The 22079-nt window shown below is 45.1% G+C and overlaps 9 protein-coding genes across 9 annotated transcripts; 1 reads left to right on the plus strand and 8 right to left on the minus strand.

Annotated features, from left to right (window-relative positions):
* Window positions 1-451: 451 nt before the first annotated feature.
* On the minus strand, window positions 452-2524 carry N7487_000409 (amino acid transporter; the record flags this gene model as incomplete). The annotated part of the gene is made up of 9 exons (XM_056868157.1): window positions 452-685; window positions 741-877; window positions 931-1001; window positions 1073-1156; window positions 1229-1399; window positions 1454-1684; window positions 1740-1845; window positions 1898-2014; window positions 2395-2524. 9 exons carry the CDS (start codon window positions 2522-2524, stop codon window positions 452-454), a joined length of 1281 nt encoding a protein of 426 aa, XP_056732941.1.
* Window positions 2525-3483: 959 nt separating this feature from the next.
* On the minus strand, window positions 3484-5333 carry N7487_000410 (MFS general substrate transporter; the record flags this gene model as incomplete). The annotated part of the gene is made up of 5 exons (XM_056868158.1): window positions 3484-4270; window positions 4329-4469; window positions 4532-4879; window positions 4960-5063; window positions 5124-5333. 5 exons carry the CDS (start codon window positions 5331-5333, stop codon window positions 3484-3486), a joined length of 1590 nt encoding a protein of 529 aa, XP_056732942.1.
* Window positions 5334-6160: 827 nt separating this feature from the next.
* On the minus strand, window positions 6161-7405 carry N7487_000411 (phytanoyl-CoA dioxygenase family protein; the record flags this gene model as incomplete). Its single annotated transcript, XM_056868159.1, has 4 exons — window positions 6161-6601; window positions 6670-6856; window positions 6913-7198; window positions 7390-7405. 4 exons carry the CDS (start codon window positions 7403-7405, stop codon window positions 6161-6163), a joined length of 930 nt encoding a protein of 309 aa, XP_056732943.1.
* A 243-nt stretch (window positions 7406-7648) lies between these two features.
* Window positions 7649-8560, plus strand: N7487_000412 (uncharacterized protein; the record flags this gene model as incomplete). The annotated part of the gene is made up of 1 exon (XM_056868160.1): window positions 7649-8560. The coding sequence occupies one exon, from the start codon at window positions 7649-7651 to the stop codon at window positions 8558-8560; it is 912 nt and encodes a 303-aa protein (XP_056732944.1).
* Window positions 8561-8958: 398 nt separating this feature from the next.
* N7487_000413 (uncharacterized protein) lies at window positions 8959-10644 on the minus strand (the record flags this gene model as incomplete). Its single annotated transcript, XM_056868161.1, has 3 exons — window positions 8959-9876; window positions 9928-10199; window positions 10266-10644. The coding sequence occupies 3 exons, from the start codon at window positions 10642-10644 to the stop codon at window positions 8959-8961; spliced, it is 1569 nt and encodes a 522-aa protein (XP_056732945.1).
* Window positions 10645-11570: 926 nt separating this feature from the next.
* N7487_000414 (putative poly(ADP)-ribose polymerase PARP) lies at window positions 11571-13787 on the minus strand (the record flags this gene model as incomplete). Its single annotated transcript, XM_056868162.1, has 7 exons — window positions 11571-12083; window positions 12138-12229; window positions 12350-12839; window positions 12916-13097; window positions 13161-13424; window positions 13487-13600; window positions 13697-13787. The coding sequence occupies 7 exons, from the start codon at window positions 13785-13787 to the stop codon at window positions 11571-11573; spliced, it is 1746 nt and encodes a 581-aa protein (XP_056732946.1).
* Window positions 13788-14346: 559 nt separating this feature from the next.
* N7487_000415 (YbhB/YbcL family Raf kinase inhibitor-like protein) lies at window positions 14347-14953 on the minus strand (the record flags this gene model as incomplete). Its single annotated transcript, XM_056868163.1, has 3 exons — window positions 14347-14493; window positions 14535-14749; window positions 14833-14953. The coding sequence occupies 3 exons, from the start codon at window positions 14951-14953 to the stop codon at window positions 14347-14349; spliced, it is 483 nt and encodes a 160-aa protein (XP_056732947.1).
* A 371-nt stretch (window positions 14954-15324) lies between these two features.
* N7487_000416 (cytochrome P450) lies at window positions 15325-17072 on the minus strand (the record flags this gene model as incomplete). Its single annotated transcript, XM_056868164.1, has 5 exons — window positions 15325-15499; window positions 15558-15724; window positions 15784-15894; window positions 15968-16821; window positions 16871-17072. The coding sequence occupies 5 exons, from the start codon at window positions 17070-17072 to the stop codon at window positions 15325-15327; spliced, it is 1509 nt and encodes a 502-aa protein (XP_056732948.1).
* Window positions 17073-19722: 2650 nt separating this feature from the next.
* On the minus strand, window positions 19723-20474 carry N7487_000417 (BTB/POZ domain-containing protein; the record flags this gene model as incomplete). Its single annotated transcript, XM_056868165.1, has 2 exons — window positions 19723-20377; window positions 20434-20474. The coding sequence occupies 2 exons, from the start codon at window positions 20472-20474 to the stop codon at window positions 19723-19725; spliced, it is 696 nt and encodes a 231-aa protein (XP_056732949.1).
* Between the last annotated feature and the right edge of the window lie 1605 nt (window positions 20475-22079).

Raw genomic sequence — 22079 nt, forward strand, 5'->3', positions numbered from 1 at the left:
TATCACGTTTAAAAACGCGAGAAAGCGCGTTCTTTAGATAATATAAGTTAATTCAGAAGGTAATAATACTCCTATCTAGACCCTAAATATATATTAAGCAGTAAAACAATCCTTTTTGTAGTATCTCGACCTCTACTAGTCGGATTTTCTTTAAAATAAATATATACTCTTGTACAGCGATTATAAGATACCGGCCGAACCCCTTTTAATGGGCTTTGATGGGGGCCTTATGGGCCCCTATTAATAGGCTGCAGGTTGGGCTCTGGGCCTGGGGTTCGGGACCATTTATGGGCTTTGCGGAACGCTACTTGAGATATCAAACGGCGACGAGAAAATTCTCCTCTGTCAATAATTTGCAAATATCAAAATAATCAAAGAGAATGAATTTGTGAATGGATATTTTATCCATCAGTTGCGTGTTCTCTATAAACGAGCTGCAAGTATCTCCGAGTCAAAGCATCTTCTGGTCCTTGTTTCGAGAGCCATCAACAACTATTTGGACAGTACAGTTGCTGTCAGATGGCTCCTGGCTATCCAGAATGTAGACCTCTGGGTCCTTACTGGGCGGTTGGAAGTCCTTTCTACCCACAAGAATCCAAGTCAAGGCCATTATTATCAAGAACACACCCACAATGAGGACCGTGTAGTTCATGTTAAGGCTGGTCACGGGGGAGGATTGTGGAATCTGTTTTCATCAAATTAGCAAATTGGACAGAAAATTCAGATGACGTATGCCATACAAATGCAATAGAGAGTACAAGAAGAGTGTAGCCGACAGCAACCACGCATATGGGGTAGGCGGAGCGACCAAGATCCCACCGAGGGCTATGTGGGAGAAGTCTTCGACTCGTCAGAAGCATGATCAGGGCAGGAGACCCTGAAGAATGGTCAGTTGTAATCCGAATCAATTGAAAAGAAAGTACCGTTTACCGCAACTGGAAATCATGAATACCGCCTGGCTGCCAACGATGGCATTGAAAGCGGCACTGGAAAACAAGTAGCTACCAGAATTAGTACTCATAGTCTCATTTTATCGTACAAATTAACCATAACCATAGTTTAAAAGACTTACACTAGGCCGATAAGGACGGTCAATAAATAAGGGAGGTGGATTGACCATAGCGGGAGCTGAAACTTGGGAGAAATTTCACAAAGTCTATCATTATCATTAGTTACTGTTGATTTCGGATTTTGGGAGTAAGTGGAAGGCCCCGAATGGGAGACTTACTTTTTGTTCCAAAACAAGCCTCCATCTCGAGCAAAGGCATAACCCTGGCGACTCACAGTAGTCGCACTAGCCACTGCCGAGGTACCATTGTTGATGATCAGTATCAAACAGAAAATGATAGCTGCTGCATCGTTTCTTGTAGCCTGTCTCACAAGTTCTATCACGGGCACACTAGTTGAACTGTTAGTTTAAGGAAGTTATTCTCATAACTTGTTGTGTTCTCACCCCGTGGAAGTATGGATAATGGACTGAAGATCCCCTATTGAGAACCCCAGCACTATAATCCATGCAACTCCCAAGACAGCCTGAGAAACAATTGTAATAATCAGGATCCGTGGCATGATTATTTTGGGAGAAGGCAATTCTTCCGCTAAATGTGTCGGTCCATCAAGGGCCATAAGCGTAGTCATGCTGTTATATAGTCCGAGAAACACAGCGAATGAATTGGACGAGTACCTGCTTAGCATTAGTCTCGAATTAATAAGTTGGTAGTCTTTGTAGCATAGTATACCCCGTATCATTGTTAATAGTTTTGAAAACACTCTCTGTCGATGCCTTGGGTGAGATGACAAGTAATGCAACAGTAAATGCAATAAACCCAAGAGCAGTTGAGAGACCTACCCAGAATGTCAGCTAATGATTCAGAGAGATTAAATCCGTGATACTAACTTCCAAGCAGCTCAAGCCCTGGAATTAGTTTGACGCCAAATATGTTAATGAGCCAGGCCCAGGTGGCAAATGCAACATAGATCAAGAAGTTCTGCCATCGTGAATATACGTCGAAATCTGGAGCGCAAAGATTGATCAGAGCCAAAGTTAGCGTTGAGACGAATAAGCAACACCCAGCATGGGTCATTATCCATCCAAGATAATTGAACCATCCCAAAATATATGCGCCCCCTCGCCTATATTCATCGGGAATGAGAAAGGATCCGAAATGGTAAGCACCCCCTGTTCCCAAGTCAGCTTGCTAGAAACCAGATACACTGAAATAAATCGGACCTATCTTACCTGCAGTAGAATATCTGGCGGAGCACTCTGCAAACACCAGCATCATACATAAAGCACCTATGCTGCACCCAATACTATACGAAAGAACTAGTCAGCTTAGGACACTTCTTCTGGAATAGTATTGATGTACAATCCGTATAGTACTGTAGGCATACCACCTGCAGAAAGGCCAACAACAAGGATGAAGGACATTCCACCAAATACATTGATGGTATTCCACCCGATACTGAGCCCACTCCACAGGCCGAATGTCTTGGGAAGTTCATCTGCGACTTCGCTTGCCATTTTGCAAGTCTGACCGGTGCTCTTTTTCGGGCTTCGAAAACAGACGTAGGGAGATAGAAAATTAATCTCTTTTGTGCGATTCAACCAAAATCCTTTGAATATGATATTCGGTTCTTCTGATCACCGCAACGAAGGTTCATGATTTTATATTATACCTTGTCAAGACTTTAGATTCAATGTACCTTATCTCCATAGTTGACCTACACCATGTCCACCATACCAACCATTCTAGCTCCGGTACTCCTCGAAGATTTCGATACTGGCTGGGTTACAAAAGATAGTGGTTTACCTTTTCAGGTTTTTGCCGGGCTGGCCCTTAGATCGGCTACCCTCACCGTTTTAGGCATGGACTAATTTCATTCCAGGGTTAATAAGCTACATGTGTATCTATCGATAAGAGATCTGAGATAGGCCACTAGAAGGGGTAAGCGTGGTGGGGCCTTATATTCCGCAACTGAAGGTTAGATAAGAGTCTAACGTGATACACGTATGTAGGGTGCAACTATTAGTGACTATATATCTTGAATTATAGGAAGCGAGTATCTAAGATATCAAAAATATTAGGCTAATATAATTTGGTGCATGGGGGAAAGAGAGAGAGACCAAATCTAGTTGGGGTATGGGTCACATCCCGAACATCTATGTGAATAGCTAAACCACCCGAATTAAGCTGTAAAGAGTCGAGAAAACATAGGTTACACTTCTTAATACAAAATTATAGTTAGCGCTAGCATGTACATATAGAGGCTAGTTCCCCTGGGCGAGTCATAGGGAAGGAATTCCCAAGAACTAATATGAAGGGTGCCTGAAGGCATTAACATTTCCTTTCTGGAATGTACTGGTGTGGGAATATTTTAATATTAGCTCCCTACCGCGAGGTACTTAATTATTCATTCCAAACAATCCAATTCCGGCATCCAATTTTTATATTCTCACGCAATTTTCGTTGGACATTCATCTTATCGTCTAACTTCCGTAGCCTCAGGATCCAAAGGTCGAGGCGAGTCCCAGTCTTCACGGTCCACATGGCGCAGCCTCACAAATGTTAGATCAAGAGCCAGTGCAGCCACAGCTAATGCAGCCCCAAACCACAGTGCAGCACGGAACCCTGCTACTTCATTGTTTGTTCTTTTAGAAACCTGGCCTTCAATTGTACCAGCAAAGCCAAGGCCTAGACTGTTACCGTAAAGATTCAAAGTTCCAATCAGACTGCCAGCCACGCCCTGCTCGTGCTTTTCAACACAGTTGCTGGCAATTATCTGCGCTGCAACGTAGACAAAGTCAGGGCAGAGACTGCCTAATATTGTAGCCGGAAATACCTGCATCCAATAGAGTTGCTGCTCTGGCATTGTTGCCAGCAATACACTGGCAGCAAACGAAGTCAAACATCCCAATGCGAGGACGTATTGCGCTTCTAGGAGTGTAATCAGCCATGCGGCTGTGATTACTGCAACTGAAGCCCCAATTCCATAAGGGATCCAGCCGACTGCAATGTGCAGCACTGTCCAGTCCCGGATTAACTGTTCCCATGCAACCATATACCACAGTAAAATTCCAACAGACATGTAAATAAACAGAACGACGAAGACCAGGGCATTGAAGCTCGGTGCTTTGAAGGCTGTCAAAGGCATTATCGGCTCAATTGCAAACCGACTTTCCCATACAAAAAAGGATGCAATTAAGAGCACCGATAAAATTATTATGACAATAACCGCAGGTTTTTGCCACCCAACTGAAGGCGCTTGACTATAAACAAGGTAGTCAGCGAAAGAAAAATGTCATTGATCGAGGATAGGAAACTTACTTCCAGGCAACACTGAACAGCAAAAGCCCACTAAGCCCCAAAAGTGCTCCTATGACATCAATTTTTCCATTTTTATCAACTGGGTCCTCAGGAGGGAAGGTAAAAAATAGACTTCCAAAGAAAACTGCTCCGAGACATGATCTACAGGAAAGGAACTCAGTACGTTTCTCACAGCCAATACCACCCCACTCTAAGTCACTCACAAGATGATAAAGTGCCACTTCCACTCCGTGTATTTTAACACAGCACCAGCAATCAACGCTCCTATCATCGCACCAACTGGTGGTGATGCAGCAAAGGTAGCCAAAGTGAAGTTCCGAGCCTTGCCAGGTGGTACCATGATTGTGAGAGTCGCGACAGCATTTGGCATCAGAATGCCACCGCCAACTCCAGTCAAAGCCCGCATAACAATGAAAGAAACATATGTGTTGCAGAAAGCATTGCAAAGTGAGAAGACGACCAGGATGGCGCCTCCCAATATCAATAGTCTTTGGTGGCCATACACGGCTCCTAGTCGACCGCTAATCAAAACGAAGGAACCCTGGGTGAGTCTAGACAATGTAATCTCAGTTGGACGAGTTCAGATATCGACTTAAAAAAAGCAATGAAGCGACGTGAAACAGAGACCTACCCGTATGCCGCAGCCATCCAATTAGCTTTGCCTGGTCCGACTTCCACGCCGAGTCTCGCGCTGAACTCATACCCACCAGCTACCGTTGAGAACTGAGAAGCATACTGTACATCCAGTCAATATTGTTCATATAAAAAGCCACTTTAGTGCATGGGAAGAAGTACCTGGATCAAATTGCACAGAAGAACTAGAAAAATGATTGAAAACTGTCTCAGTCGGCTTAGACCAGGAGGTACTTCAGTTTCGAATGTCTCCTGCCGATGAGAGTCTGCGGTAATTACTCGATTGACAACGTATGAGAGATCAGCATGGTGCAATTCCGATGCTATTGCGGGATCTGTGGTCGTGCTTTTCGGAGAGTGGTTTATCGCCATGGGTGTTCGTGATAAACAAAGATCTCGACCTCGACCCGTAGATCCAGTGATACACTGCTGATTTATTTCAATCTTCCTGATTTTAAGGTCTGCCTGTCAAACACTAGAGGAGTAGGTATAGGTACCTCCCTGGGCTATACATGCGGCTAACCGAGCCTAAAACGGTTAGACCAAATGACCAAATGTTATCTTGATGACGGCAGGTTAATTAGATTGGGCTGAATCATGGTGTTCATTTTCTTGGAAAATGTGCCCCCTAAAATCATCGGCTAGAATGCTGAGGCAACCTCATGCCCAAGGTACTATGTTTTTCCGGATATTCAGTCATCGGCCATGGATTTTGCCCATGTAATTATTATGCCCCCGCAATTGTAGCTAGGTAGCATACACAGATAGCCCGAATCCTCACTAACATAGGTACATGTTCCAATGTCTCATCTACTCATTCGAGTCATTTGAGGAACTGTGGTTCTAAAAATCGTGACAAATGCCCCCATATCTGTACAGGAGTTTCTATTTTGAGGAACAGAATTGATGTATTCATGTATCTAACTGAATCAAGATTGTTGAACCCTGCATTTGCAGTACGGTATCATATCATTTCCAGTAACAGCCATATCCTCACTATGGACCAGGATAATCGCATGTGTAGAGAGTACATGGCTATTGAGACGTATTTTTCAGGATTAGGAGACTATATGAAAGTTTAGAAAAGGATTTCTCAACGTCTTTTTCCATAAAAATAAGTATCTCAAAATCGTACGATGACTTCATTCTTTAGTACGGCATCAAGTTATAACATTGATCCATTGTATAATCCAGACCATTCAGATAGCGGAGGCCGGCAATGCAGCTTGCCCCTGGAAGCTTCCATATCCAAATGGATCCTCCTTGCTCCCCAGTAGGGTAATGGGATCTTTCATGTCAACATGGCCACAGTTTGGATGGCTAACAGAATATCCCAACAAAGCCTGAACCTCAGGCTCATATTCCTTGATGACATCCGCATCGATAGCTAGATACTGGTTCTCGTCGGCGCGCATTGAGCCGCGAGTCATATGACAGGAGTATACAATGCGGCGCTCTGGGGGGTTTGTCTTGTTTTCACCAGCTCCATGCCAAATGCTCCCAATGATAAACACCGCATCCCCTTTCTTCATTTCGCATGTCGAGCAGAGGGATCGGTCTGCAGGGCCGGAGATAGAGGCTTCGGGCCACTTATGGGAGCCAACAATGACCTGCGTCGCGCCGTTGTCGAAGTTGGTATCCTGAATTTAGATGTCAGGTTAGCATAAATTTTTATTAAAGATTTCCTCTATATCCTGTAGTTACTCACCACACCCGCGACCAACAGACCCAACAAGGAGCTCTCTCCGCTGCCCTCAAGATGATCGAAATGTTGTGCCATATCGTCGCGATGAAGCTGTTGAGCGGTAGAGGGCGACCCGCGGTTAAACGCCTCGGAGACAGCTAAAACTGGATATGAGACTGTATTGTATCTCTGTCCATCGCGATACACGTTCCTTCAACTACTAATCAGTACTATGTAGTGCTGAGGGCCGTCAATCGGGATACTCACGATTCCTCCTTCAGGAGAGCTTTGGAAACCTCCCGATAAGTCGGATGGTTGATTGCCTTGTGGGCAAAGGTCGAAGACTTGCCAGCAAAGCCACTGAGAGGAGGGTCTGCTGCGTCGAACAGCTTACCGACGTATTTTCCAAGCTTACCCCAGTAAGGTTGGGCTTCGGCATGAATCTGGTCGATGATTTCAGTGCTTAGGAAGTTTTTGATGATGATACCTCCGTCGCGTTGAATCACTTTAACAATCTCTTCGATAGGAGCGGAGGCATCCAACTCCACCACTTCTGGGTTGTTAGCTTGGTGAGGGGGTTGGGCATTTTGTATCGGTATAACTTTGATGGACAAGTATGGGAAAATGAAATTGAGCAACAGTAACTGATTTGTTAAGTGTTCAAAACTAATATATACATATGGCGGTATATATGAGAGACTTGTCCCAAAGAGGAAATGGTAGCCTCGCGTCGGATATCTCAACTCTTTGATCTCCACATTTCCTGATTGCACCTGGGCATCACTTCCTCGTGTACGACATAGGCTCGGTTATCGCTTCTCAAAGGATCAAAGCAAAGTGAGCCAGGTTTCCATCGGAAAATTCCGCGGTGTTTCCCTAAATGACATATATTTGTGTGCCATCATGGGTTCTGCCATCCTACACTTCTTCTTTTGTTCACCTTTATTACACCCTTTATTCCCCATCACACAAGATTAAAATCCATTAACCTTCATTTGATACCATGCCTGCTATTGTCAAGCACTTTTCCGCGGTCGCTGACCCGCACGTGGTCCATCAGTACCTCATGGCAGATGGCGTAGTGGTCATCGAGGGTGCCTCCACGCGCGAAACTATTGACGAGGCCCTCAAAGATATTGGGATGGTGAAAGAGGGCCAGACATTTGCCCTAGCCTCGAAGAGCACAACCTTTGCCACCGGCCTGCTGATGAATCCGCTTTACATCGACCTAACGAACCGCATCCTCACCGACACCTGTATCATTTACTACGAAAAAGAGCGAACAGTGTCAATCTCCGATCCTCAGGTCTCTCAGACCTCCATAATGTCGGCAGAACCTGGAGCAGCCCCTTGGGGCCTGCGGCGCCAGGACGAATGCCACCACATTTCGCATCCTGCTAAGCGTGAAGCAGACTTCGGAATCATGTACGCAGCAAACGATATTACAAAGGACAACGGTGCAATTCGGGTCGTGATTGGGTCAAACAAATGGATGGATAATCGAGATCCAACCTCGGAGGAGGAATGCCTGGTTGAGCTACGCAAAGGTGATGCTTTACTATGGTTAGTTCTAAACACCCTGTCTTCCTTCTCCATTTTATCGTCCAAAAGCTTATGCAGAAAATCTATTCATGACAGTCTCGGTTCTACATACTACGGTCGCGCAGCGAATACGACCGACCAACCGAGCGTTCTCCTGACTGCCACCTCCACCCCCGGTTATCGTCGCCAGGAAGAAACTCAATACCTTGCTGTCCCCTGGGAAGTTGCAGAGAAATACCCTACCGCAGTTCAGCGCTTTCTCGGTTATTATGTGAGCCGGCCCTACGGTGGTGCGGTCGAGCATATGGAGCCTTTGGACTTCTTGAAGGTGAAGGGCGACTGGTCCAAGTACCACCCTGTGGATCTTATTTAGCATACCGGGGCGCAATGAATGTAGTTATGTGTTTGGCTATCATGATGGCTTGATTGATGATAGTCCTATTTGCAGTCAATACTCTCGTCATCTATTATTTGTCAACTTGAGTGCTTTTGCTGTCGATCCGGATAAACAGAAAAGCAATGCCAATGCAATGCCTCTAAATGCAATAGGTCATTCCACCACATTGCAGGATGTTCTTAATCCCAGCCCCATTTTGTAGGCTTTATATAATGTAGCAGTATCCCCTGTCAAATGGTGACAACGAAAGGTCATTCCTTTCTGTTATCCTCGATATATTGGACTCGCTTATGGTTTTTACCATTCAGTTTAAGGTATCCAAGACCCAAGAAAACAAAAACGCCATTGAATTTGTCAGTTGTAATCACTAGGCTTCATAAAATAATATTCAATTCCATGCGAAGATCTTTAATGACCTCTTTCCATTTGAACTTCCCCGCCACAGTGGCATCAGAACGTTCCCATATGCTCTTGAGAACAGAAGCCACAGACAATGGGGCCTGGAAGCCTAGCACGTTATGCATCTCCTTCAACTTGGAATTGAAGACTGTGCGTGCTTCCTCCGTCTGCGCATGCACCGCGATCATAAACATGGGGAACAGACAAGCCTGGAGCCAGGTGAGCTTTCGAAGGGGCTCGAGGGAAGCCTCGACGTAGGTCTGGACAAGGTCATCACTAGCTTCCAAGCAGTATATCTCACCGTGAACGAAACATATCATACCCAGTCTCCAAATCTCGTTGAAGTGGTGGATCGACTCCATGTACTCGGGTTGGACCGCTACGACATTCGGCTGCCAGGCTTGGATTTTGTTGACAAGCTGAGCAACATGTGGCATAAGCTGCAGCAGTTCGTCTGTACCGTTCGGAGTAAACTTTAGGCGCTCCACAGTGAGAGAGTATTCAGTTGCCTGGCGTAAGAAGATATGCATTTGATAATCGGGTAGGTTGTCCCACCATTGCGATTGATGATGGGCCATCTCAATATCCTCGGCTACTCCATGAAGGGCTGAGGCTAGACAGAAAGAAGGGGTCTCGTTAGCAGAGGAACCCATGCGCTGAGAAGCTGTACGAAATTTCTCACTTTCATCGATGCATTTCAATTCGTTGAATGTGGCAGCGGGCAAGACTCCTCTGAGGAGTGTTTTCCCCATTGTAACAGCCCAATTGTACTGCAAAAGCATACATCGGAGCCCCGAGTCCATTTTAAGGTTTCGGTTTGAAAGTGTTCTCTCTAATAATTGACGGCAACCGATGAGCTTTGAGCTCCAGGTATCCATACCAGTGCCGATGACCTACTGATGTTAGTCCTATGGTTGGAAACAAAAGTTCTCAGGAAGGCATACATCGAAGACAATGGAAAGAAAAACGGTCGCCCCAAGGGCCCATTCGTCGTTTTGTGTCTTCAAAGCATCCCGGAACGAGCGTTGCATTGCCATCCGGTAAGGCTTGACGGCGAAGGCTGGTAACTTTCCCAACTTTGAGAGGTGAAAAGCAGAGGCGAGCATGATCGCTTTTAGTACCGGCTCTGACTCGGTAGCCAAAGATCCATATACGTTACGGTAAGGGTTGCTGTCTAGTTTGACTGGGTATAGTCGTAATGACAGGGTATCCATGTCTGCCAAGGGCCGTAGTTAGCTTGGAGCCTTTATTTCGTTTATCTATGAAGAGCCCAGAAACTCACAGTGAGTAAAAAGATATTGATCGAAAGGATCCTGCGGTGTTTGGTACAAAATTGGATCGCAAAACGATCCGAGAAGCGAGCTGTCCAGGATGTCTGTACTGTCTTCGACAAGTTGGTTACCAGCCGACCAGGTATCTGCGGACCAATCATGTACCATATCTAGGCCCGTCGAGGATATTGATATATCGTACTCCTCGATAGGATCAGGACCCAAACTTTCTGCAGTGAGTGCTTCGAGGAATGACATGTCAGGTTCGGCTTCATCCGTGGGCCTCAAAGGGGACGCCAAATCCCGAGGATCAGTCTCCGATGGCATGCCCGAGGGATTCTCAACAGGTATATATTGCCCGTTAACAACTTCCGGACCGCCCCTCCTCATTTTTGACACCATTTGGCCTTTTTGGCCACTCTGAGCTCTAAAGTCGGTCAGTGTGATTCCATACCCTCCACATTGGACCCCGCGCAAGTGACAGTTCAAGCATGATGGTTTACTCTCATCGCATTTTTGATGTCGTTGACGGCATGTGTGGCATCCTAAATAACAAATAAGATTCAGTGGTTAGGATAGGTGGGTGGGGAGTGGGAAGGGGGTGCTGAAGATAAGGAAGCCAGAGATAGGCAAAGCATACCGCTTCGGGACCTCCTCTTAAGCATAGCAGACTCAGTTGGGGGCATATTAGGATATACCTGGAGGATATGAATGGATTAGGTACTGAGCACAATGCGTCGCATAATAAGCTGATTGTGGGTCTCAGCTAGACTGCGACATCGCCCATGACCTTGGGCCTCTTAGGTGCTGACGATCGGAAGGATCTGGCCTCTGGTTGGTGCAAGCCTTAATCCAACTGATCCACCACGGAGTGTCGTATTCTCGTTTCCCGATTTTCTAAATCTTTTACCGAGATATCACAGCCTCCATAGTGAAGGGTATAACCCGACCCAACCTATCCCGCAAATAAGCTAGGCTTTGGGGCCGGGTAAGAGCCTATTAGGCCCAATCGGCACCAAAGAGTGCCAACATTTTGGATAATTGTTCCAGGCTTCGACTCCATATATTTCTAATGTATTCAATCATGGTATCCGACATATGCCACTAAATGTTACCATAAAATAATCGTACTATATTTCTGTCATTATACAACACACATACTTATACGCTACACGATGTAATGGGGAACATCCAGCATTGTATTGTACCAACATAAATTTCAACGCATTGCGATAGGAAAAGTTCATCATTCTGTAGTTCCCAAATCAAACCCCTTCAAACCTCTTCACCCGAAAGTCCTGAAAGTCCTTGACATTTCAAACAATCTTGACATGGAACAAATATCGTTGACGAATCTGTGCGGGGCTCTTTGCCACATACTCAGAGTGGTAAAGACCGGAGTAGTTGTTTAAAGTCGCTGTTCCGGCATCAACGTCTGGCACCTGGGTCCCTTTGAAATCCGGGTGAATATATCCAGCATCGCGCCACCTTTTATGAAAAGTTCTGCCACCATGGCGATCTGAAACAGCCGAGGCTTTACCTAGCTCGACTTCACATAGCAACATCAGGGCCTCCCCTTTCTGTCGGCAATACCCTGCCGACTTGGTGGATATGTCGGCAAAGAATACCCCAGGAACGAAGTTCTTCCCATCGGTACTGACAATTCCATCGCCACGGAGCCCTTGACTCAAGATCCCTGCAAAGTTGCTAGACATTGAGCCATGCCACAGTAATCGCCGGTCGCCAATACTAGAAAGGTTTTCCTTTTCCCACTGGGAAAAACGCTCTGCTTCCCCGGGAAGTTCGAGACGGAATATGCCCATTACCTCCTAGAGATGTGAAAGCGTTAGACCGGCCTTGGCCTTTATCAATATAATTCGAACGTGACTTGCCTTGAATTGAGACGGGTGGTTTGGACTAGACGATTTTTCAATATACTCCTGGAGCATCTTGAATTCTGTCGACTTTCCCTTCACTGTTAATAAGGGACAAGGGTTAGCTACAGGTCTTGGTGTTTCGCAAAGCACCCAAGGATTGACAACGGGGAGGCACCAAAGAAATATATACCTGGGGTCATTGTTGCGAGACCGAGTACTTGGGAAATTTGGCTCATGGCCAATGAGGATGACTGGGAGTTTTTTTTCCAGAATCTTGCTGGCATCATGCAATTTGAGTAAGAGATCAAGGGATTCCAGTTCCTGTCTGATGGTATCATTGGCGGCTGAAATGCTCATATTTGTGAGGATCAAGCTTTCGTAGATCTTGCACAATCTATTCTTCACGTTGGAATGGCCCCCAAGTGCCACCTGAGGGTTGGTGAGCTCCATCAGTTTGTCCAAAACTGCAATCCCAACCAGAAGCTTTTTCTTGTCCACCGTGGTTCCAAGCAAAACACTGCGCCCGTAACGGGTTAGAAACTGGACGTAGTTCTTCAAGTTTCCTGATGTGAAGATGATTTTCAAAACATTTTCAACGCTTGCGGGTAACGGGCTGATTTCGCTGGTGAAGATGGGAGCCTCCCTGTGATGCATTTCAAGGAAGAACCAGCCTTTAGAACGGGGGGGTATCATGTCTATCTTCCCAGGCTAGATGACTGAACATCTTGAACTTCGCCTTAAATCTACGCTTGGCAGAGTCGAGGCTTCCGGAATTTCGAATTACATCTGATTCCTCAGATGATCCAAATCGGTATTGCAAGTCCCATGTGTGGAACAATTGTGACTTGCCATGAACCTGCAGAAGTTGAATTCGCAAAACATCGACTTGTTCTTCCCCATCAGCGTTGACCAACGTGGCATCCCATATCAATCCCGCGTCGTCCTGGTAAACGGAAACTGTGTCGCCTAAGAACAAAGTGTGTTAGATATTCAAGTCTTGGAATGAAAATACTATATGGCATCACTGACTCGATTTTGGGTATTTATCGTCGACCAAATCAATTAGCCTCTTGAGGTTGATCTGCTCTTCATCCTTCGTTTTCTTTGAAAGGTTTCCTTCGTTATCCTCAGAAGAATCTCGCTCACGCTTTTTGTCTTTGGGTCTAACGCCTTCATTTCCCTCACGCTTAAGTATTTCTTTCTGATCAACCTCTGGGATGTGCTTTTTGATCTTCTTGAGCAGCCAATCAATGTTCACAATTTCACAGCCTTTCAGTTCGCGAGCCCGATTGACTGAAACGAAATCACCCTGTTAGTCGACGCCTATACTAGGGGATACGAAACTTGACGCTGACTCTTTTTCAACTTTTTCTTGGCGTTTTCCTCGGTTGTCACTAGATGAGTACACTCACTGATATTCATCGACGCAAACTTCGCACCACATTTTTCGACCATCCGCTTGATTTCTCCTAGATAACGGGGTGTCATTCATCAAATGATGTCTAGAAGATGTCTCTCTCCCTATCCCTGTGTGTGACCTCTCTTTGATTTGAGGAACAACATACCATGTTGATATCCAGGAATTGTGCCACTGGCGCCGATGACCAACCCCTTCAAATTATCGGCTAGCTTGTCTACCGGCTTGTTGGAAGTCATATTCCCCGATGAAAAGGAACTCGCATCAATTCTGACTCTATGAGAGCATTCAAAAGAGAGCCAAAGATGAAGAATCTACGAAATTGAACCCAGAACATCGTTGTGGGAGAAGCTGATTGCCCTTTTAAACTGCAGATGGCACTGCAACAATGGCATAATCAGTCAAACAATCAACAAAGACATTATCTAATGCCCCTTTGAATCTGGCCTTCTCCTTTGATGCCTGAGGCTGAACGCTGTAAACACATACCTGAAAACATCTAGGGAATTTCTATCGGTGAAGTGGTTTATGGGGAAGCCATTTGGGAGTCTATTACAGTCAAGAGAACACACATGTGTGTACCCTTGAATATATACAGTATGGCACCTTGTTGAGAACTTGGGAAGTTGAGAGTTATTGATTAATTCTACCAAACCAAAGCAGCATCCATTAGCTGGCAGTTATTGAGACTAGGTTATTCCCTTGGACTTGAGAATGGAAACCACCATAAGAAACGCCATATCCTCCCCTTTGAACTTCATCAAACCACAAATCCGATTAATTTTGACAAAGAACCTGCTAGTTGGAGGTGAAATAGTTGAAAGCCACAAGAGGACCAAGCTTGATCTCCTCCGCCCAAGCATCAAGATCGTACCGCATGCGATTCGAATTGCTAAGCTTCTTGCCATCGACAGGCGCATAGGCCGTGAGATCAAAGTCTGCAGGCTGTTCGTATAGGAAAAGATGTACCGATGAGGTGCACTCACGGGGGGAGGAGCAGGGCCGATGTAATTGGCAACGAAAGGCGCGTCAGATACAAGTACACCCTCACTGTTGAGCTTGATATCGGACTGGATCCAGTGAAGGATGGGTCCCAGGATTCCGAAGGAAGGGAAAGGAGCGTCAATATCCAAGCCCACGACCAGGTAGGTGCTGGTGGGGTTGGCCCCGGCGAAGGTGAGCTTTGGGGGCTCTTGGGCTGCTGTGGTTTTTGTCAGTCCATGTCTCGATCGCCTATCGCACGACTTGGGGAGGGGTGACACCAGTGAATGAACTGGTCCTTACCTTTGCGGGGTAGCCATGTGCCTGGCTGGACGTTCTCATGGCTGCCAATGGTCAAGCCAAGGATCTTGGACTTGTCCTCGATGAGAGCCAAGCCCGCTTTGACGTGGTTATCCGAAGGCATGTTGGATGTCTTGAACGTGGATGCGATGGAAGGATGAGAGATGAGATCTCGGGAGTGTTATGCTGGAACCAGAATACCCAGGCGCCCGATTCAGGCCCCCAGGTGGCGCCTTCCAAAATAAAGTTGGACAAGCATTCGGATTTAACACGGAGATAACGTTGTTCTGACTTGTCTTTCCCTTTTAGGTATCTTCCATATTTTTATATGGGGGTTATTATTTAACGTCTATGATTGGTCTAACATATCCCGAGGTCGGCTATCACGGCACCGGTTCTTCCAACAATCATTCAGTGAGTCATAACATAGTTCATATTTCCAACTTTAAGGACACTTATGCAATTTGAATGTCACATTGAATTTCAGTGGAAGATTCACTCATCAATCACCTTTGTGACCATAACTCGCACGCGGGGATTCCCCTCGTCGGGATATGGGGTTCCAAAATCACGCGCAAAAGCAATATCCTTTGCGCTCGTCTCAAACAGTTCCATGTCAAAACGACGGACAAAGCCCGCCAGTACAAGAAACATCTCCGCATAGGCCAAGCTGGAATATCACGTAGATTAGATATTGGTAAAGAAGGAGAGGAGTTCAAGCAACTTACTTCATCCCTAAACATATCCGACTGCCTTTGGAAAAGTTGACCATATACTTATCCAGATGCTCCCCTTTCGCAGCGGCACGTAACCATCGGTCTGGGTCGAAGGTGTGTGGATCGGGGAAGATCTGGGGGTCTGTGAGAACGAAATAGTGGATCTCACTGACGGGAGTCTAGATTTCGATCATGTCAATGCATATTCTGCGAAACCAGTAACAATGCCTACACATACTCCAGCAGGGATGACGTGATTCTTGTAGACCAATGCTTCAGTAGGTGCAACACGAGGCGATCGACTTGCAATCCCAGTAGACACACGTAATGTCTCCCACACTACTGCAGACTATGAAAAGAAATAATTCAGTCATTGAGCATAGATAAAGACCCATTATCATGCTATGTAACAGAGTACTTACCAGATATGGCAACTGTTCAAGCTGTCTCCATGTTGGTCGAGACTCAGGAGTGGGCATCACCGTCCGCAGTTCCTCTCGCAGCCTGGTTTTGATTGACTCATTGTCCAATATGTGAAATGCCGCAATAACTAGCGATCGAGCAGTTGTCTCAGTACCACCGATAATCAAGGAAAATCCTTCATTGCTGAGACGAGTAGCGCCGCGCATATCCTCCGGCATACTGTGACCACACATAACCTCCATAACGGTGGGAGTTTCTGAGTTTGACGACTTATTATTTTGTAGAAGTTCTTTTGTCCGACGAAGAAGGTCCAACTTCTGGCTCACTAGTGCATACACGAATGGGTCAAGCTTTTCGAGCAACCACAATGGAAGCGAGTTCATGATAGTTTGAAGGACCGGGAAAAAGAATAATATGTGAGAGAATTTGAAAAGTCCGTTGACTCCATCTCTCACACTCGTGTTGAAGTCATCGTCATCAAGATTCCCACTGTTGAAACCATAGAGATATTTATGAATAACATCAGAGGTCAGCCCAGCAAAGCCAGCATCGAGACTGATGACTTTATGGAATTCAAAAGCGCGTTTGAAATGATTCTCGAGTTTGTCAATATTCTCATATATCAAATGCTCTATGTTGGAGACCGCCTGCTTTGAAAAGTGTTTCTCAATATGTGAGCGCCGCTTCCGGTGATCTTCTGGGGAGATACTAGCAAATGCCGTATCCTTGAGATCGAATCGAGCCACCAACACAGCGGCCTTTTCTCGGATGCGTTTGCTAGAGGTGTATATCTCATCGTAATAGTTTGAGTCCTTGATATGTACCTCAAGAGGGGTAATGCGGATAATGGGCCCTAACGAAAAATCAGACTGGTGATACTGCATATGACTGGTAGAACTGACCGTATATCTCATGTAGCCGCTCGATCTCCCAGACGAACATCCCGCCCTTGATTACATTGAAATAAAATTCATAGCCGCTTGTGATAGCAGCAAGTTTTGGTCCGGGAATTTTGCTGAGAGGGTGGAAATATAGCCGATAGATGCTTTTGACGGTGATGTATATCACCAACCCACATATTCCCAGTGCTAATAGACCAGCCATGTTCCAGAGTTGCTCAGCAAAGATAAAATTTTTGAAAGGAAAAAATTGCAAAAGAAAGCATGTCAGATTCCCCAAGAATTAGTGCTGTTATTGTAGCGAGAAATACGGAGTAATGATACGCCATATGGACTATAATTTCCGGTTTCGCCGCAAACAGTGACAAAATAAATATCAACTCGGTCGATTTAGAATCTTCGAAGGGCTATTGGCTGAATTGAACTTGTTTTGAATGGCCCGTCCCTGACGAAAATACGAAGCTGACAAAAAAAAACTAGCGCACTGACACAGTGGCAGCGGCACGCTAGATAGAAGATGGGGTGCTTGGCAACGCCAATAGGAAGATGGTTAGCATACACCAGTGGCTACGGTACATGGCCCTAATCCATATTTGATGTTTGACCGCAACAGTATCGGACTAGACACCGATATTGTGATAGTCCATGTCCAAGTGCCGCTTTTTTTCGGCTTCTTAGTTTTGGAGCATACGGAGACTAACTAACCCAAGTCTGTACTACCGAACATTTTAGCGTGGCGGGGTTGGCCGGCAATCTAAACCAAACTACCTAGGACCATAATTGTAATTACGGAGTACTGAGTAGGAGTTTCTGGGTGTAAGCCCTGGAGCCTGATCTAACCAGCCATTATCAAAAAATATTCTTGAGATAATTTCTATCTGGCTACTAAACTCCATCCTCAAGGGGAAATCGCTCGAAGGTCGGTTACACACTCAGCTCTCCACATGCAGACCCAGAAGTATGATAGATACCTGTGACCCTGAAAGCAGATCTAAGCAGAGCTCGTTCATAACAAAGTTGGAAGATGGGGGAATTGAGGGAAGCCCGGCGGAGATTGGTAACATTCTCGCACTCGAGTAGCTACAGAGAGGCCTGGGTAAGGCTCTCTCAATTGCTCGAGGGTTTCACATGATACTTGGATGCTTTGATTGGGTTACAAGAGGAGACTCTTTTCTTTTTCTTCATGAGACCTTCAGCAACCAAATAAAGAAATTCCTTTGGAAGTTCACCATGGAGCCAGTTGGGAACCGCAGTGTCCACATACATATCTACGAACAGTCTGCGAATTGCGGCAGACTTGGTCGTATTGTGGTATACATGCTTGACCGCTTCTTCACCGGGATAGTAGCGCTGTCCATCTGCATTGGCTATGGTGGACTTTTCGATAATTGCGTCGATAACCGAATTCTGAAAGTTTGTATTGAGCAACTTATCACCAATCACATATGCCTTAACGAGATCATTGTACTCCCGGGCAGAGTTCTCTGGCAATTTCATTCTTTGCTACACGTTCAACGAGCACGGGGATTTTGAAAAAGTAGAGCCAGTGTGAATAGAGAGCGAACACCTGGGGGTCATCTTCCGGGAGATCAATAGTATGCTTCTTCGATTCCTTCCACGACCCTGACATTGCCTTTTTGAAAAAGAGGGAATAATTGCAGATTATTGATTCGTGGACGTGAAAGGGCTCCTTTGAGGCCCCAACGATGATCGTTAGTATTGGTCCCTAAATTCCGGGTCAAATTAGCAGTAGCAAACAGACAATATCAGCCATGATACTTACTTCTTGGTATCGTCTTGCAGGCATCGCACGGAAATTTGAACCTTTTTGCCTTTTTGTTTCAGGTATTTTCAAGAGACCAGGAACACTAGCTCGGTAAGACCGAATTGGTAAAGATGAAGTGAGGGAGTGCTCGAGATTCTCTTGGGCTGTGATGCCGTATAAAAGGGTTGTGAAGGTTACGTAGACGGGGGATCGAATACAGAGGCAGGATCTCTGGTGCTGATGGTGAGAGGAGGTAGATACTGAGAGGGACAGTCACAAAGAGGAAAGAAAAGTAGAGCACTACTATGTGTAGTAGGAACCTAATTCTGTCACATATTACCAAACCCTTCAGTATTTATCTTCTTGGGAAATGGTGCCACACACTGACTTAATTTTGCCATTGCTTCTAGCCGTTTTCTCCTATAAGCTCAGACTTATATTTCATTCTCTAATTAAATATTAGTTATCTAAAAAATGTATATGTTTCGGTTTCTTTGGAATTTCTTTCACTTATAAAAGACTTTCCTATAATAACCGAAGAATTCACAACCGAAAACAGCTTTAGCAATGCAGTCAGCTATACATATGTACCACTCAAAATCTGATGTCACTTCTCTGCTTGCTGAGCCCTCCTGTCCATGTCTGTTGAGAACAGATGATCCAATACCTGAACTCCAGTAGTACCAACACCGCAAACCAAGCCATATCAGGAACTAGGACATAAGAAGGTAGCTTTGCCTTATAGGCTAGCTAAAGGCAAAAAAACGTTAAAATTCATGGTGAACTCGATTCTTAAGTAAGGTGTTCGGAATTCAATCACACACTCAGCTGTCCATGTGTAGCTCCATGGGTCTGATAAAAATGTCTGTCCTAGAAAGCAAATATATCTGCTACAGATTTCTAAAGAATAAAACGAATAAAACTTGACCATCAGGTATCTCATTCCCATGCTAAAATAGTGGTCTTTCCTAACAAAACTGGAAGAGGACTGCTGTTAGGAAAGACGGTAGAGATCGGGCACATTGCCACAACTGGAATAACCCTAAAGACACTGCGACTAGGCTTCGGTGCCTACGTACTCAAGACTCTCTTAGTCAGAGAGCTTTCGCTTCAAACTTTGCCTCACCGCTTCCGAATTCACATAATATCCGTATCTTATGAGTGACTTGACGCTACGGAGTTTTCTTCTCTCCGCAAAACCTTCCGCAATTGAGAAAAGAAATTCCTTCGGATGTTCTTCGGATAACCATCGGGCTTCTGCAGAGTGCAGATATAGTTCGACAAGAATCTCGCGGATTTTAGAGGACTTGGTCGTATTGTTGTATGCATGACTGACAGCATTTGCGTCAGGAAAGTACACCTTTCCATCCTTCGAATCAGCTTTAGAGCATGTATCGAGGATTGCATCGATGACCGAATTTTGAAACTGGGTGTCGAGCAACTTGTCACCGAGCACATATGCACTCACGAGATCATAGTACTCCTGGGCAGACCTTTTTGCCGATTCCCCCTTTTTTGCCGCATGAAGGATTCCTGGGATTTTCGCAAAGTAAAGCCAGTGCGAATAGATAGAAAATGCCGCGGGGTCATCTTCGGGGAGTTCAATGGTGTACTCCTTGGATTCCTTCCACGAGCCTGACATGGCGGCATTGAAAAAGCGAGAAGAAGTACAGAGTACTGATTCGTGGACGTGGAAAGGTTCCTTTGAGGCCCCGACTGTGATTTTCACTGCTGGCCCTTGAATTCTAAAGCAAATTATTATTAGTAAAAGTAGCCAAATAATTTCAGCCTTAATTCTTACTTTGTGACATTGTCTTCCGAGTTCCCGTAATTTGGTGCCATTTCGGTTCTTTTTTGACGCATCTCCAAGCGAACAACCTGGAATATTCGCTTGGGGTCGTAATCGGTAAGGCTGAAGCAAGAAAGTGGTCGAGGATCTCTCAGAATGATATCGCATAGAAGGTTTGCAAAGGTAACGAAGTAAGAGAGTTAAGCAGCGAGGTGTAATTTCTGGGATAGATGAGAAGGGATGAATGAGGAGAGGGATGGTTAAGAAGAGAAGCAAAGAAAAGTAAAGCAAACAACCTATATACCACTTCATATAAATACATGTAGGAACGCAAGCCGGTCACCTCACCTTTTCCCAGGAGGAGAATTTTATGTTTTTCTGAATTCTCGCAAATTGTCTGCAACAATGACGAGGTGAGTCGTCAATGAAGTCAATACTAAATCACAAGGGATCTTAGGTTACTCCAAGAGCTATATGTAGAAGAACTACGTCCTATTTTCCTTTCTCGGTAGAAAAGGATAGTAGATTCGCAAAGTTATAGGTGATGAGAGGTCTATTACTTAGGGGTATTTTCCCATCTCATGACAACAATGCCTCAATGGCAACAGTATGCCAACAACAGGTCGGACTAGAAAGCTTGAAGTAACATTATGTTATAAGACTCTCAATAGACCTAGTTCCCCAACGCACAAAGCGAAAACGAGAGAGTTGTCGAACTCGTCCCAGACATATTTGATTAGTACCCGTTAGAATATCTCATGATGCAAGCCGTCTACTAGTTGGTCTTTTACTGACGATACCGGTGGGCGTTATTTCGATAACGATAAATTGGCGTACCAAGATACAACGAGTCAATTGGGATCATGGTGCATCAACTGCTCTATAGTACTGCGCCTTGAATCTGCAAATCTGCCTCTACAGTGGTTCCGATTTTTCTCTCCCTAAGTAGGATATTAGAGCAAGAGAGTCGCACATAAAAAGCAAAGTTGTATAGCTTAGCTTACCGGTAGTTGTTGTTACGTGCTGATCGCATTACCCCAGCCAAATAATATGCCCAGGTGCAAGAGTACCTACTTAGGAAACGACCTATAATTTCATTATCTCGTTTCCTATCTTATAGGATATTGTAAAAAGAAAAGGGGAAAAAGAAGAAGAGGAGGATTCCCAGCAGTACATCGCCAAGATGACCATCAGACCGCGAACTTTGGTTCCAAGGGGAATCGAACCCAGGCTTTGCTTCATTAAGATGACAACCTTGCAAGTTTGACATCGCTCTTAACTACTGCACTACCCGGGTTACTGCCTGGCATAACCTTAACTTTATATAAATCCCCACTATGAGACCAGCCCTAGTAGCGTGATATCGCCATTTGCATGTACATCAAGAGGCTTTTCTCTCTTTTAACATATCTGTAATTAGATCTGAAAGGCTAAAATACATCATGCTAAAGTTCTACATATGTGTGTACTCCCAAGAACTGTGAGGCTCGAAAGAGGGACGTGAATCATCGTTGCGGCCTAAAGCTGCAGGCACCAAGGCACCAAGGCAGCGCATGTACCTTGGGATAATCTTCAGGTGAGACATACTACTAGAACCATTTGATAGACTTGCATGGGGTAATTATTGGTGTATATGAAATTTAATTGACTAAAGCCGA

Source organism: Penicillium crustosum (genome assembly GCF_028827405.1).
Source record: "Penicillium crustosum strain IBT 35664 chromosome Unknown utg000001l_segment0_segment0, whole genome shotgun sequence".
NCBI classification, from domain to species: Eukaryota; Fungi; Ascomycota; class Eurotiomycetes; order Eurotiales; family Aspergillaceae; genus Penicillium; species Penicillium crustosum.